General features: G+C 39.9%; 1 protein-coding gene across 2 annotated transcripts; it reads right to left on the bottom strand.

Moving 5' to 3' along the window:
- Nucleotides 1-552: 552 nt before the first annotated feature.
- LOC311501314 (major histocompatibility complex class I-related gene protein-like) lies at nucleotides 553-13,452 on the bottom strand. Of its 2 annotated transcripts, XM_084563055.1 has the most exons (9): nucleotides 13,182-13,452; nucleotides 12,761-13,087; nucleotides 11,534-11,697; nucleotides 11,325-11,451; nucleotides 9,797-10,063; nucleotides 9,248-9,526; nucleotides 8,825-9,127; nucleotides 7,254-7,358; nucleotides 6,110-7,075 (listed from the first exon to the last, which is right to left on the bottom strand). In XM_084563055.1, the coding sequence occupies exons 1-9, from the start codon at nucleotides 13,237-13,239 to the stop codon at nucleotides 7,062-7,064; spliced, it is 1,644 nt and encodes a 547-aa protein (XP_084419181.1). In that variant the 5' UTR covers nucleotides 13,240-13,452; the 3' UTR covers nucleotides 6,110-7,061. The 2 variants fall into 2 exon arrangements, with proteins under 2 accessions (XP_084419180.1, XP_084419181.1); XM_084563054.1 differs by lacking the exons at nucleotides 6,110-7,075; nucleotides 7,254-7,358; nucleotides 8,825-9,127 and adding an exon at nucleotides 553-909.
- Between the last annotated feature and the right edge of the window lie 673 nt (nucleotides 13,453-14,125).

Raw genomic sequence — 14,125 nt, 5'->3', positions numbered from 1 at the left:
TAAATGGCGTCTTTGCCTTAATTAAAAAATCGGACATTTTGAAAACAAATTTAAAAATAAAAGCTTAATGATGAATATATTAAAAAAATCACATCTTTCATTGAAATGATTTGTGTAACACACCTGTAACACTCATCAACATGTCTCGACTTTGTCTTTTAGCAATACAATATACCAAGGTTCAAGGTTCAAGGTTCGTTTTATTTTACAAATCATTTTAAAATACAACATACAAATTCAAATTCACAATACACAGTAAACATGATCTTGTAAAAAAGGGTAACCCCAAAAGCTTCTGTAGCTTATGAACGGGGGCCCAGTGCTGCAAAGATGACAACAAGAACAACCACTGCACCGATGATGATGATGATGATGGTGGTCATGTTACTGGGCTTCTCTGTTGAACAAAGAACAAACTACAGATTAAGAACAGTCCAGATAAAGAAGGTTAGAACAGAGGTACATTCCACCTCATTTACTTTCCATCTGTATAAAATGAAACTCTTCTTCTAACATTTTCTGTGTCTCAAAGCCTCATTACAGTCTGGTTAGATAAATTAAAAACTAACAGGACAAGGCCTCAAATATCCAACAAACCACAGTCACTCTTACCTTCATTGCTTCTAATATCTGCTTCCTCCAGTTTAGTGATGATGTCGTCCTCCACACCAGAGAGCTGAAAAACACAGTCGTACCTCCTCCAGTCTGAGACTGATGAAATGTTCAGGTCAACATTCATCTGGAAGGATCCATCATGGTTGGGGAGGATCTCTCCTTGTTCCACTCCTTCATGAATCTCCTCTCCATCTTTCCTCCAGAACATCATGGCTCTGTCAGGGTAGAAACCTGTAGCGTGGCAGCTGACTGGAGAGGAGGGAGTCTTCTGGAGGAGAGACACTGAGGGGAGGTCTGGAGAGAGAGACAGTGATAGATGGAGTGTTGTGTTTGTATTTGCTGAAATATGTAATTAGATTAAAACAAACAGACATGTTGTTGTGCATGAAGCTACACCAGGTCATGTGATTCTACCTCTTCTCAGCAAGAAGCTCCTCCCATAGTCCAAAAACTTCCTCAGCCTCTTAGGACAAAGCTGAGTGAGATGATTGACAGTGTGAGATAATCCAGCTGTGTCTGATTCCCACTTTTGTTTGGTGACGTCAGCCTCCACCTTCACAGCGATCCATGTGTTTGACTTCAAATCAAACGTTATGAAGTCTTCTCCATCGTAGCCAAACTGATCAAAACCATTAATCTGTGAAGTCTCATCGTCCCATTCACAGCCAAACATTCTCTGCATAGTGTGGACACCTGAGAGACGGACAGAGACTAATGTAGTCAAACAGATACTAAAACTATGATCTGTAACAATTAGTTACTGATCTACATGAACTGAATATTAATGTGTTACTATAAAACGATTTTGGACTGAATGCATAACATTGTACGTGCAAAATCAAAAATATTAAAACGTTTAGCAGACAGTGTTTATCTCAAATCTAAGAGGCTGCTAGACTAAATATTAGACTCTCTTGTCTTTACTCAACAAAAGTTCTTAAGCATGTGAAATAAAATGTACCTTCTGTCTGTTTTAACTTCAACATCAGATCCTTGATGGTGTCATTGAAGAACCTGTGACTGTCCCGACACTCAGCATTGTACCAGTCTATCTGTGTTGGGTCGTCTTTCATCAGCTCTGTCATCCAGTCCTGTCTGGGTTGTACTCTTTGGATGTCGCTGTCATAGTAAAGAACCTCGACTCCATCAACCATTGCAACACCAACAAACTCTGGCAGGTTTCTGACTCCCAGTGATCCAGTGAAGAAAACTTGCAGACTGTGAGTCACTGCAGAACAAAGATATTCTATTAAATTTAACATTGTCTTTGCTTGAAATCAACCCATATACAATTTGGTTAGAGTTTTGTTTTTATACTATCACCAGTGTTGGGCAAGTTACTTCAAAAACGTAATATATTATGTATTACTTGTTACTGTCATTTCAAAGTAATTCATTACATTATAATATTTCTGTCTCTGAATTGTAAGGCATTACACTACTACTGCATTACTTTTAAGTTACTTTCACCAAAAGAACTGGAAATATATATATATTTATTCTAAATGTATCTTATTATGCTCCTAGGCTTAAAGCAAACAACAGAAGAATGTAATAGGCGCAGTCAGGGGCGATTCTAGGGTCAGAGCTTTAGGGATGCTGAGCACCCCCCACCAAAGACTGGAAAGACAACAATAATGAGAGAACACATCTTCCTTTAATGTCAAACTACTGTGTCACGAAGCTATCATTTGGTTTAGAAAAGAAAGAAAAGAAATTGTATTTAAATGAGAAGATGAGGTAGGAACAATAAGTTCAACACAAACTTAAGGTCAATAAACGTCAAAAAAGCAACCCCTAGCAAGCTAACCTCCTGACTACCAGGAAGAAAAATATTATCCAATCACAATTTTTATTTAATTCCCCAATCTTTGTAAGGTAATTAGAATGCTGAAAACATTTTTTTTTAAATATTATTTTTAAACCACATACTTTCTTCAATTGTGCTATTTTTTTGTTATCTTATCATAGACAAACCCTTTTAAAATAAGACAACCAATTTGTTTAGGGGTGCTGGGACAAAACGGATTAGACGCGCCTATGGGCGCAGCGATGGCTCGTAATGCAATAAGGAATGATCATAGGCAGAATTTAGTTAAAAACAGACCTTTAACTGCTTTGTCTCCGCTTTTGTCCTCAGTTTGCTTTCTTTTCACAAAGTTAATGTTAGCGTGGCACTGCTAAGGACGAAATTTTGATTTCAGAAGTGTGTGTGTGTGTGGGGGGGGGCAAGTATTTTTAATAAAACTCTAATCGTTCAGTTCACTGTTTTTTCTAGTAGTTCTTTTAGTTTTCTATTGCTACAGATAGATAGATAGATAGATAGATAGATAGATAGATAGATAGATAGATAGATAGATAGTTTTTTATTTATCCCAAACTGGGAAATTTCTCTGTTGCAGCAGCAATGTACAGGCATTCAACACCAACATAAATATAACAAAAAGCTAAAAATCAACAATAAAAATAGAGAACTAAAAAAAAGAACAAAAATCTATACACAATATTTACAAAACCTTAAGTTTAATGTTCCCTTTTTTGGTGTGACTAGTTGTAAAGCATGTAGCAAAAAATTATCACCCAATTCTGTGTTTCACCTTGTTAGTCAACTTCACTCCAACTCAGTACCACCAATTTTACACTTATTTATGGCATATAGTAAACAGAGCTCGTTTACACAGCACCACCCAGTGGTGGGCAGGTCAAACTGGCATCACAGGTGGAGAGAAACTGAATAAAATGTCATGCACATACGCACATGGACACCGATTCAAACATTAATGTAAATGAAACCTCTGATATTACAATCCTTCTAGCTGACGTGACCCAGTCAGAACATACGCCCAACGTACATCTGTGAAAACACATCCAAGGGTAATACGATACCAGCCACGCTGTCACGGCTGATAAGTTGGAAGAGGAAGTGGAGAAAATATTCTGGCAGTGTGATTCACTTTGGTCACTCTCAGTTTCAGAGTCAGACTTCACAGCTGTTTGTGCAGCTATTGACATCTGGTGGAAAGTTCCTCTGATCCACGTCGTTTATTTGACTGTTTTCAGCTCAAACATGAATGTATGTGTCAGATTTCAATCCATCAGATGTTAAAACTTTGCAGGTTATGGAGAAAAATCAGGAGATCAAGTCATCGTTTCTCGTTTGTTGACCGTCAGATTGTCACAGCTTTCCAAAGAGACGCTCCACTGTTGTTAAAAAATACCGCCAGTCCTCAGTGAATGGACGCCAGCCTTTAGAACGAGCTACATGTTTGAGCATCAGCACTTTTCTGATTATTGTCTCTTTAGTCTTCAAACTGCATCCGCTGTCAAGACAAAGAAACAAACTGACGTCATTATCGATCTGGATACTCTCTCTTATAGAGTTAAACTTTGAGAAGAAACTGACTGTCAGCAGGTTTGAATCCTAGTGATCTTTCATTATGGGATCAAACCTCGACCTCTTTGAGAAAATTCCCATTTGATGGTGTGAACAGTGTTTCTGTGTGTCCCCTTAGAGACAAATTTGGAACTGCCAGTGACTGCACAGTAGCAGTGAGACATGTCAGCACTGCTCTCCACCTCACCCTCTCAGCCTCCAGAAGTGTCATCTCCTGCTTATCAATAGTTTCTCCACTTCTTAACCTCACTGCCAGTTCCTTGCAAGCTTTCATGCAACTGAGGTGTTCTGGTCTGTTTTCATGTGATGTGAGGTAAGTGCTCACATGATTCCAATTTGTCATTCCAGAAAATATGTCTAGAACAGCGACATTCACTGCGTTAAATGTTGTAGATTAAATGGAGCAAACCTCATGTGCTTCACCCTCTCACACATCGAAACCTTGGCCTTGTTATCATATACAGGAAGACGCTGTTCACCTCAGTACAGGAAATTCTAAATTTGTCCTTCGGTTGCTTCTTATCCACAGAATCAGAGGTTGAGTCGTGCAGCTGATTGAATTTGGGTCTTAAAATAATAGCTGCAGGTCTTAAAAGGTAAAGCGACTAAGCGACACAAATCCTCAGTTCCTGTCATGCATAGAAACAATGCACCAGTCCACTGGGCTCACTGTCTTAAGAAAAACACCAACGAACCAAGAAAACACCGTCTCAACTACACCGTAAATATGAAGCATATCTCTACAGCATCAGCAGAGGAGAGACCACAGAGCTGTGGTGGATTCTAGGGACATAATTCACTATAACATAGATGGACTACATTTTCTGACACATCGGACAGCTTGAAGTTAATGTTTTCTCCTTACGCGCCGTGTCCGTCCCAAACTCCAGTGTTGGGAGTAACGCGTTAGAAAAGTAATCTAATTACAGTAATGTATTGCTTTTTGCTGTAACGCGGTAATGTACCCAAAAAACATTTGGGTAATATTTTATTCAGTACAAAGGTCAGTAACGTGCGTTACAATGCATTTTAACCCGAAATTTAGTGGTGTTTTGTTTTTATACTATCACCAGTGTTGGGCAAGTTACTTCAAAAACGTAATACATTATATATTACTTGTTACTGTCATTTCAAAGTAATTCATTACATTATAATATTTCTGTCTCTGAATTGTAAGGCATTACACTACTACTGCATTACTTTTAAGTTACTTTCACCAAAAGAACTGGAAATATATATATATACTTATTCTAAATGTATCTTATTATGCTCCTAGGCTTAAAGCAAACAACAGAAGAATGTAATAGGGGTAGTCAGGGGCGATTCTAGGGTCAGAGCTTTAGGGATGCTGAGCACCCCCCACCAAAGACTGGAAAGACAACAATAAATGAGAGAACACATCTTCCTTTAATGTCAAACTACTGTGTCACGAAGCTATCATTTGGTTTAGAAAAGAAAGAAAAGAAATTGTATTTAAATGAGAAAATGAGGTAGGAACAATAAGTTCAACACAAACTTAAGGTCAATAAACGTCAAAAAAGCAACCCCTTGCAAGCTAACCTCCTGACTACCAGGAAAAAAAATATTATCCAATCACAATTTTTATTTAATTCCCCAATCTTTGTAAGGTAATTAGAATGCTGAAAACATTTTTTTTAAAATATTATTTTTAAACCACATACTTTCTTCAATTGTGCTATTTTTTTTGTTATCTTATCATAGACAAACCCTTTTAAAATAAGACAACCAATTTGTTTAGGGGTGCTGGGACAGAACGGACTAGACGCGCCTATGGGCGCAGTGATGGCTCGTAATGCAATAAGGAATGATCATAGGCAGAATTTAGTTAAAAACAGACCTTTAACTGCTTTGTCTCCGCTTTTGTCCTCAGTTTGCTTTCTTTTCACAAAGTTAATGTTAGCGTGGCACTGCTGAGGACGAAATTTTGATTTCAGAAGTGTGTGTGTGTGTGTGTGGGGGGGGGGGGGGGGGGGGGGGGGGGGGGGCAAGTATTTTTAATAAAACTCTAATTGTTCAGTTCACTGTTTTTTCTAGTAGTTCTTCTAGTTTTCTATTGCTACAGATAGATAGATAGATAGATAGATAGATAGTTTTTTATTTATCCCAAACTGGGAAATTTCTCTGTTGCAGCAGCAATGTACAGGCATTCAACACCAACATAAATATAACAAAAAGCTAAAAATCAACAATAAAAATAGAGAACTAAAAAAAAGAACAAAAATCTATACACAATATTTACAAAGTTTTTAAGTTTAATGTTTTTTTGGTGTGACTGGTTGTAAAGAATGTAGCAAAACATTATCACCCAATTCTGTGTTTCACCTTGTTAGTCAACTTCACTCCAACTCAGTACCACCAATTTTACACTTATTTATGGCATATAGTAAACAGAGCTCGTTTACACAGCACCACCCAGTGGTGGGCAGGTCAAACTGGCATCACAGGTGGAGAGAAACTGAATAAAATGTCACGCACATACGCACATGGACACCGATTCAAACATTAATGTAAATGAAACCTCTGATATTACAATCCTTCTAGCTGACATGACCCAGGCAGAACATACGCCCAACGTACATCTGTGAAAACACATCCAAGGGTAATACGATACCAGCCACGCTGTCACGGCTGATAAGTTGGAAGAGGAAGTGGAGAAAATATTCTGGCAGTGTGATTCACTTTGGTCACTCTCAGTTTCAGAGTCAGACTTCACAGCTGTTTGTGCAGCTATTGACATCTGGTGGAAAGTTCCTCTGATCCACGTCATTTATTTGACTGTTTTCAGCTCAAACATGAATGTATGTGTCAGATTTCAATCCATCAAATGTTAAAACTTTGCTGGTTCTGGAGAAAAATCAGGAGATCAAGTCTTCATTTCTTGTTTGTTGACCGTCAGATTGACACAGCTTTCCAAAGAGACGCTCCACTGTTGTTAAAAAATACCGTCAGTCCTCAGTGAATGGACGCCAGCCTTTAGAATGAGCTGCATGTTTGAGCATCAGCACTTTTCTGATTATTGTCTCTTTAGTCTTCAAACTGCATCCGCTGTCAAGACAAAGAAACAAACTGACGTCATTATCTTTCTGGATACTCTCTCTTATAGAGTTAAACTATGACTGTCAGCAGGTTTGAATCCTAGAATACAAATAATAGATTATTATCAGTGATTCAACATGGTCACAGGGTTGAAATATTAAAAGAATATGTTGTTTTCTCCCCTCACTGTTTATTTTCTTCCTCCAGATGAAGAGTCCACTGATGGTGACCGCCAACAGGAGCAGCACTACAACAGCTCTGACAATTAAAAGACCACCAGGGTAACCTGGAACTGGAATGACAGGACATTTAACTTCAGCTTCAAACATCTCAATGTGTTTCTGCTAGTGCAGTTTCAGTCTGAACTTTGCCGAAAGGTCAAAAGAAAAAAACTGTAGAAGTGTACTCATATTAGAGTACACTAGAACGAACCTTTCAGTGATCTTTGATGACACCATCTGTACCCACAGTATTACAATTAGTCAGTGTTTGGAATAACGCCGTTTAAAATAACGGCGTTACGTAACGCTGTTCTTTTTTCAGTAACGGGGTAATCTAATTAATTACTTTTCCCGTCGTTACAACGCCGTTAACGTTACTGGACATTAAATGCGGTGCGTTACTATTGATTGAATAAACTGTGTAATCCGAACGCACCCCTGGCTCACCGCTAGTGAGGAGGTGGGTTAATAACGAGGTAAGCGATTATGATTGGCTAAGGCAGAGCCATGTTTCATGGTAGCCAATCAGAGCCAGGTTTTTACACACATGCCAGCACACGCGCCACACACACACACAACAGCTAAACAGAGATTCCACGAAGCAGCAGAGATGGCGAGTCAGGAGCAATCCGATGAAAAGTTGGCATTTTTAAGGTAGAGATATAAGCACTACATCAATAAATAAAAAAATTAATTTTGGTCAAAGGGAGGAACGTGCATGTAATGTGTACATTATGTCCAGGAGCGAAGACTTTCTTGACATCCGTTGTAAGCAACTCTAATTTAATGAAGCATCTCACAACGACACACGCATCTACAAAGCTAGTGGCCAAAAACACCGATACCGAAAAAAAAAAAAAAAAAAAATAAATAAATATATATATATATATATATATATCGAAAGTTATGTACAAACACGTGTCTGTTCTACTCATTTCAACTGACTTGTGAAAACTGCTAAAAAAAAATCCAAATTCTTTGACATATAGCAACTTTTATTTTAACAGTAATGCAAATAGTTACTTTCCCTGGTAACGAGTTACTTTTATTATAGAGTAATTCAGTTACTAACTCAGTTACTTTTTGGAACAAGTAGTGAGTAACTATAACTAATTACTTTTTTAAAGTAACGTTCCCAACACTGCAATTAGTTAATGGACACCTATCTGTATGGACAAAATACCATGTCTGTACTATGTCAGAGAGATTTCAGCTACGGTTAAATGTTGAACTGAAATCTTCAGCCGGATCAATGCCTGCATCCGTGTTTAACAAACAATACATCAGATGTAATGTATCTGAATATATGTTAAATACAAACTGAAATAATTAAATACTCACCAGTACGAGATAAATGTTGTTTAACAACCAGGAAGGTAGAAATAACAATGACATGGACCAACACAAACTTTACTCTCTCCCTCTTATCCACATAACATGAGGTTCTTCATTTGTCGTCTGATTAAATTCTGGCATATTGTATCAGTTGGGATTTTCAAAAACAGCTGGGTGGGTGAAATGATTTATAATATCTTACCTCTGTTGGTTCTGATCTGTTCTTTATCCACTTTGGTGATGATGTCGTCCTCCACACCAGAGAGATGAAACACACAGTCGTACCTCCTCCAGTCTTCAGGTGAGACTGATGAAATGTTCAGGTCAACATTCATCTGGAAGGATCCATCATGGTTGGGGAGGATCTCTCCATGTTCCACTCCTTCATGAATCTCCTCTCCATCTTTCCTCCAGAACATCATGGCTCTGTCAGGGTAGAAACCTGTAGCGTGGCAGCTGACTGGAGAGGAGGGAGTCTTCTGGAGGAGAGACAATGAGGGGAGGTCTGGAGAGAGAGAGAATATCATAGATGGATTTTTGTGTTTGTATTTGCTGAAATATTTCATTACATTAGAACAAACAGACATGTTGTAGTGTGAAGCTACACCAGGTCATGTGATTCTACCTCTTCTCAGCAAGAAGCTCCTCCCATAGTCCAAAAATCTCCTCAGCCTCTCAGGACAAAGCTGAGTGAGATGATTGACAGTGTGAGATAATCCAGCTCTGTCTGATTCCCACTTTTGTTTGGTGACGACAGTCTCCGCTTTCACAGCGATCCACGTGTTTGACTTCAAATCAAACGTTATGAAGTCTTCTCCATCGTAGCCAAACTGATCAAAACCATTAATCTGTGAAGTCTCATCATCCCATTCACAGCCAAACATTCTCTGCATAGTGTGGACACCTGAGAGACAGACAGAGACTAATGTAGTCAAACAGATACTAAAACTATGATCTGTAACAATTAGTTACTGATCTACATGAACTGAATATTAATGTGTTACTATAAAACGATTTTGGACTGAATGCATAACATTATACGTGCAAAATCAAAAAAATGAAAACGTTTAGCAGACAGTGTTTATCTCAAATCTAAGAGGCTGCTAGACTAAATCTTAGACTCTCTTGTCTCTACTCAACAAAAGTTCTTAAGCGTGTGAAACAAAAAATGTACCTTCTGTCTGTTTTAACTTCAACATCAGATCCTTGATGGTGTCATTGAAGAAGCTGTGACTGTCCCGACACTCAGCATTGTACCAGTCTATCTGTGTTGGGTCGTCTTTCATCAGCTCTGTCATCCAGTCCTGTCTGGGTTGTACTCTTTGGATGTCGCTGTCATAGTAAAGAACCTCGACTCCATCAACCATTGCAACACCAACAAACTCTGGCAGGTTTCTGACTCCCAGTGATCCAGTGAAGAAAACTTGCAGACTGTGAGTCACTGCAGAACAAAGATATTCTATTAAATTTAACATTGTCTTTGCTTGAAATCAACCCATATACAATTTGGTTAGAGTTTAGTTAATTTTCTCAAAGATGCCAAAGAGAGTGAGGTCAAGATATAAGAAAGAAAATACATGTTATAGCTTTGTTTTTTTTTTTTTTTAAATTCCTTTGCTACAAAAGACTGACCTTACTTGAAAATGACAGAAAATGAGCAACAAAAAATGACATTTCATCGTACTATAGGAGAGATGAAGTGGATTTGGAGTCTTAAGGGGCATTAATTCACAGGTGTGTGCACAGGCTGACACAATGTGAAACCTGAGAGGACGTTTGACATTTAGTTGGTAAGAAACAGCAGAGCCCAGCGTGGAAGCCTCATAACTTAAACATTAAAACATCTTCATTTGTGTTCATCTCTGTCGTCTTTGCAGGGAAGATCATCAGATGTATATACATGGGTCTGAAATGGCAGTTTCTGTATAACTGGATTCATCTAATATGGAGGCTTTAAAGAAATTAACATGCATAAAGTTAGTTCAGATAGTATATATTATTATTAACTGAAAATAAACCTGATGGTCATCAATGAATTAATGAAATATATGGTTAAATTACAGAACAAACAGACATGTTGTTGTGGATGAAGCTACACCAGGTCATGTGATTCTACCTCTTCTCACCAAGAAGCTCCTCACATAGTAAAAAATACTCCTCAGCCTCTTAGAACAAAGCTGAGTGAGATGATTGACAGTGTGAGACAATCCAGCTCTGTCTGATTCCCACTTTTGTCTGTCAGTCAAGAACAGATTCGCCTCCAGCAAAGATCTGTCTTGCCAATCAGATTGTGTGGGTGGGATTTAATGTTGTGATGGACAGAAGAGTAACAGTAGTCATACATGTCATCTGAGAACCGTGGAGTTAAATTAGTTATCTTTATGATGTTATGGCTATCATATCAGCTAACATGAGCTTCTTAAGGCTATGATATCAGCTAACATGAGCTTCTTAAAGCAGCTAACATTTGTTTGTTTCAGCTAATGTCAGTGTTTGTGCTAACGTTGCTAAAGTTGACTGACAGTTGGACTTTCTTGGACCTGAGCTGCGTCACTCGTGTCCTCAGGTTTGTGTAGATGTCTTCAGGCTTCAGTCTCTGCAGGAGGACTGGTTCATTGCTACTCCTGATCTCCTGCAGCAGCTTGAAGCTAGCAATGTGTTTCTGTTCCCAGCTGGTGTTTAGTTAGAGAGGGGTTACTCACAGAAGACGGTGGGGTTGAAGGGGGCACTCTTCTTCGTCTCCAGTGCATTAATGGCTGAGCAGTAGATGGGACCCATGAGATCCCATCGGAGGACGTTCCTGATGGTCAGTGTGTTGGACGTCGCCTCCTGAGAAAAGAAAAAAGAACCAATGAGAATAATGACCGACAATTTCTAAAAATTTAAAAATCTAAATCTAAGATAAACTGACGTCTTTCTGTGTCACTCGTTTGCCGTCGGCCACGATGTCTGCCCTGCCGTTGGTCCAGGTGAACTTGCTGACGGAGCCCTTAGCGGTGCATGTGAGGATGACGGTGGTGTTGTGTTCAACACCTTCCAGGGGGTCGGACTGGATGATGACATCAGACACCGGCTCTGCACAGAGAACCATGGAGTCAGCATGAGGAACCTGACCTGTGACCTCTATAACAACCCATCAGATGACACTAGAAATGTAGTGGCCCCGGGGCCCCAGAGAAAGCACCAGGAAGTCAGATGTTCCTGCTTCATCAACAAATCTCCTTCATTTAAAAGTCATGTCCTGATCTTTTAATATTCACTATCGTCTGATTCTCTTCTGTTAAACCAGCGTTCAGTGTTTGTTGTTGTTCTGGTCATCCAGCGCTGCCATAAACTCCCTAATGGTTAGTGGTGATGGTGGTAGTGGTGGTGTTGGTGGTGGTGGTGGCTCATCAGTGTCTCTACATACACAGCTCCCATAAAGCTGCAGCCTGATAATCAGAGAATGTTGTGTTTCCAGTAATAATCTGGTTCAGTCAAACGAGGTTAGTTTCAGATTTGGATTTTGGGTGGATGAGGGCGTGTGTGGGTAGATGTTTCCAGGATCTTTGCTGATCAAATCCTCTTTCCAATGAGAGGCCAGTGACCAACCATCATTTTCAATCGTAATCTGAAATCCACATTTGAAAGCAGCGAGCGCTCGACCTGCTGGACTCATTCTGGATAATCCTGGAGCTGCAGCTCTGAGCCAACGCTGTGGGAACAATATGAAGGAGTGGCAACCAGTTCTGACTCCACTCACCTCACACAACAGTAACTTTTCATGTGTAAAGCTGACGGCCCTGAGGGGACATTATTGATCTACTGCAGCCAAGCGTCCTACGCTGTTTGCTGGGTGTGTGGTTTCTGGTGCTGAGTATGAATGAGAGTGAATAGTTCCCCAACAGCCGTCCTGATAAATACAGATGTAGAGGACACCAGCCAGACTCATGTTATTCCTTTAATTTCTGTTAGTTCATCTGAATATATTCAGCTTTATCGCTAGCTTCTGATCAAGTTGGCATCGATCCAGAGATAAAATAACGATTCACACACAATTTAAAACGTGATTAGAATGAAAATTAAAAACTGAACCTGTCTGATGTTATCCAAAATGATCTAGTTACAAACAGAGGTGTGACCAGGAGACATCACTCACCCAGGACCCGGAGCTCGATCTCAGCAGTCTGACTTCTATCTGTAATAACAGTGATGCTGTAGTATCCTCCGTCCTGCACCTTCAGGGGCCCCAGGGTCAGGGCTCCGGTGCTCTTGTCCACTGAAGCTCTTCCGGTGTAATCACTGCCTACCCTAACCTCCCAGGGTTCCAGGAAGATCACGTTAACACTCTTTTCCTTCCCGTCGCTGTAGTTCCACACGATCACATCGTCCTTTAGGTCCTTCAGCAGAGTCTTCAGGGTCACGTTTGTCCCCATGAATACGTCCACGGGACCGTCCGGCAGGATGTCCTGAGCCAAGCAGCATCCTGAGGAGACAAGGCAGAGAAAGTCAGAATGAGGCATGTACAAGGCTGCTGGCTTAAAGCTTCAGATTATCAATCTGCTGTCATTTCTTCTCACCCGTCAAACAGAGAACAAACACCAACGACTTCAAGGAGATCAGATCCATCCCGGACATTTCAAGTCTTCCTAGCAGAAATAGAAAGAAACACACACCCAGGTCCCAGAGCAGTGTTTGAATGAGAATGAATCATTTCCTGGAGTTTAACTGACACCACTCTACAGCTCATGTCTGATGATGGGACTCTTTTATTCATGAAGTAGTTCAGACCCTGGTTTATGGGCACAGTGCGCCCCCTGCTGGTTAACGTGTGTCTGCGCTCATACTGTTGCCAGGTAACAGACTCAGCATTAGATATAAATTATGTTAAACATGATCTAATGAAAGATCATCTCAGAATGATGATAAAGTTAAGTTAAACTTATCAATGATTCTTCAACAGCAGAATAAAAATGATTTAATTAAGGAGAGAATGAGGATGAGGAGAGACCTGAAGAGGAAGATGAGGATGAGGGGAGACCTGAGGAGGAAGATGAGGATGAGGGGAGACCTGAGGAGGAAGATGAGGATGGTAAATGGTAAATGGCCTTGCTTTCATACAGCACTTTTGTACCTATTGGTACTCAAAGCACTTTACAGTCACAGACACATCTACGCATTCGCTCACACAAGCACACACACATTCACACACCAGTGCCACACACTGGGAGAAACTGGGGGAAACAAACATCCCATAAATATCTACTAATGTTAAATGAATGAATGCATATTTTAAGATGACTTAACTTTAAATTCACTAGCAAGACCACGCCTCTTGATATTCAAAGAAGTTTATTTGACCAGGTTAAAGAGAAGGTAAAAAATAGGAGATCGAACGGAAGGGTCGAGGGGTCGAGGGGAAGGAAAAGAGAATTGAGTAGCGACTGATGATGATCCATGGACGACTGGACGTAGGAACCCAGGGAGAGGGATTCAGGGTGGGGGCATATCTCTGGAGGCATCG

This window comes from Chelon labrosus (assembly GCF_963514085.1).
Source record: "Chelon labrosus genome assembly, chromosome: 16".
Lineage (NCBI taxonomy): Eukaryota > Metazoa > Chordata > Actinopteri > Mugiliformes > Mugilidae > Chelon > Chelon labrosus.
Note: the sequence above shows the minus strand (reverse complement) of the source record. Positions and strands in the feature narration are given on the sequence as shown.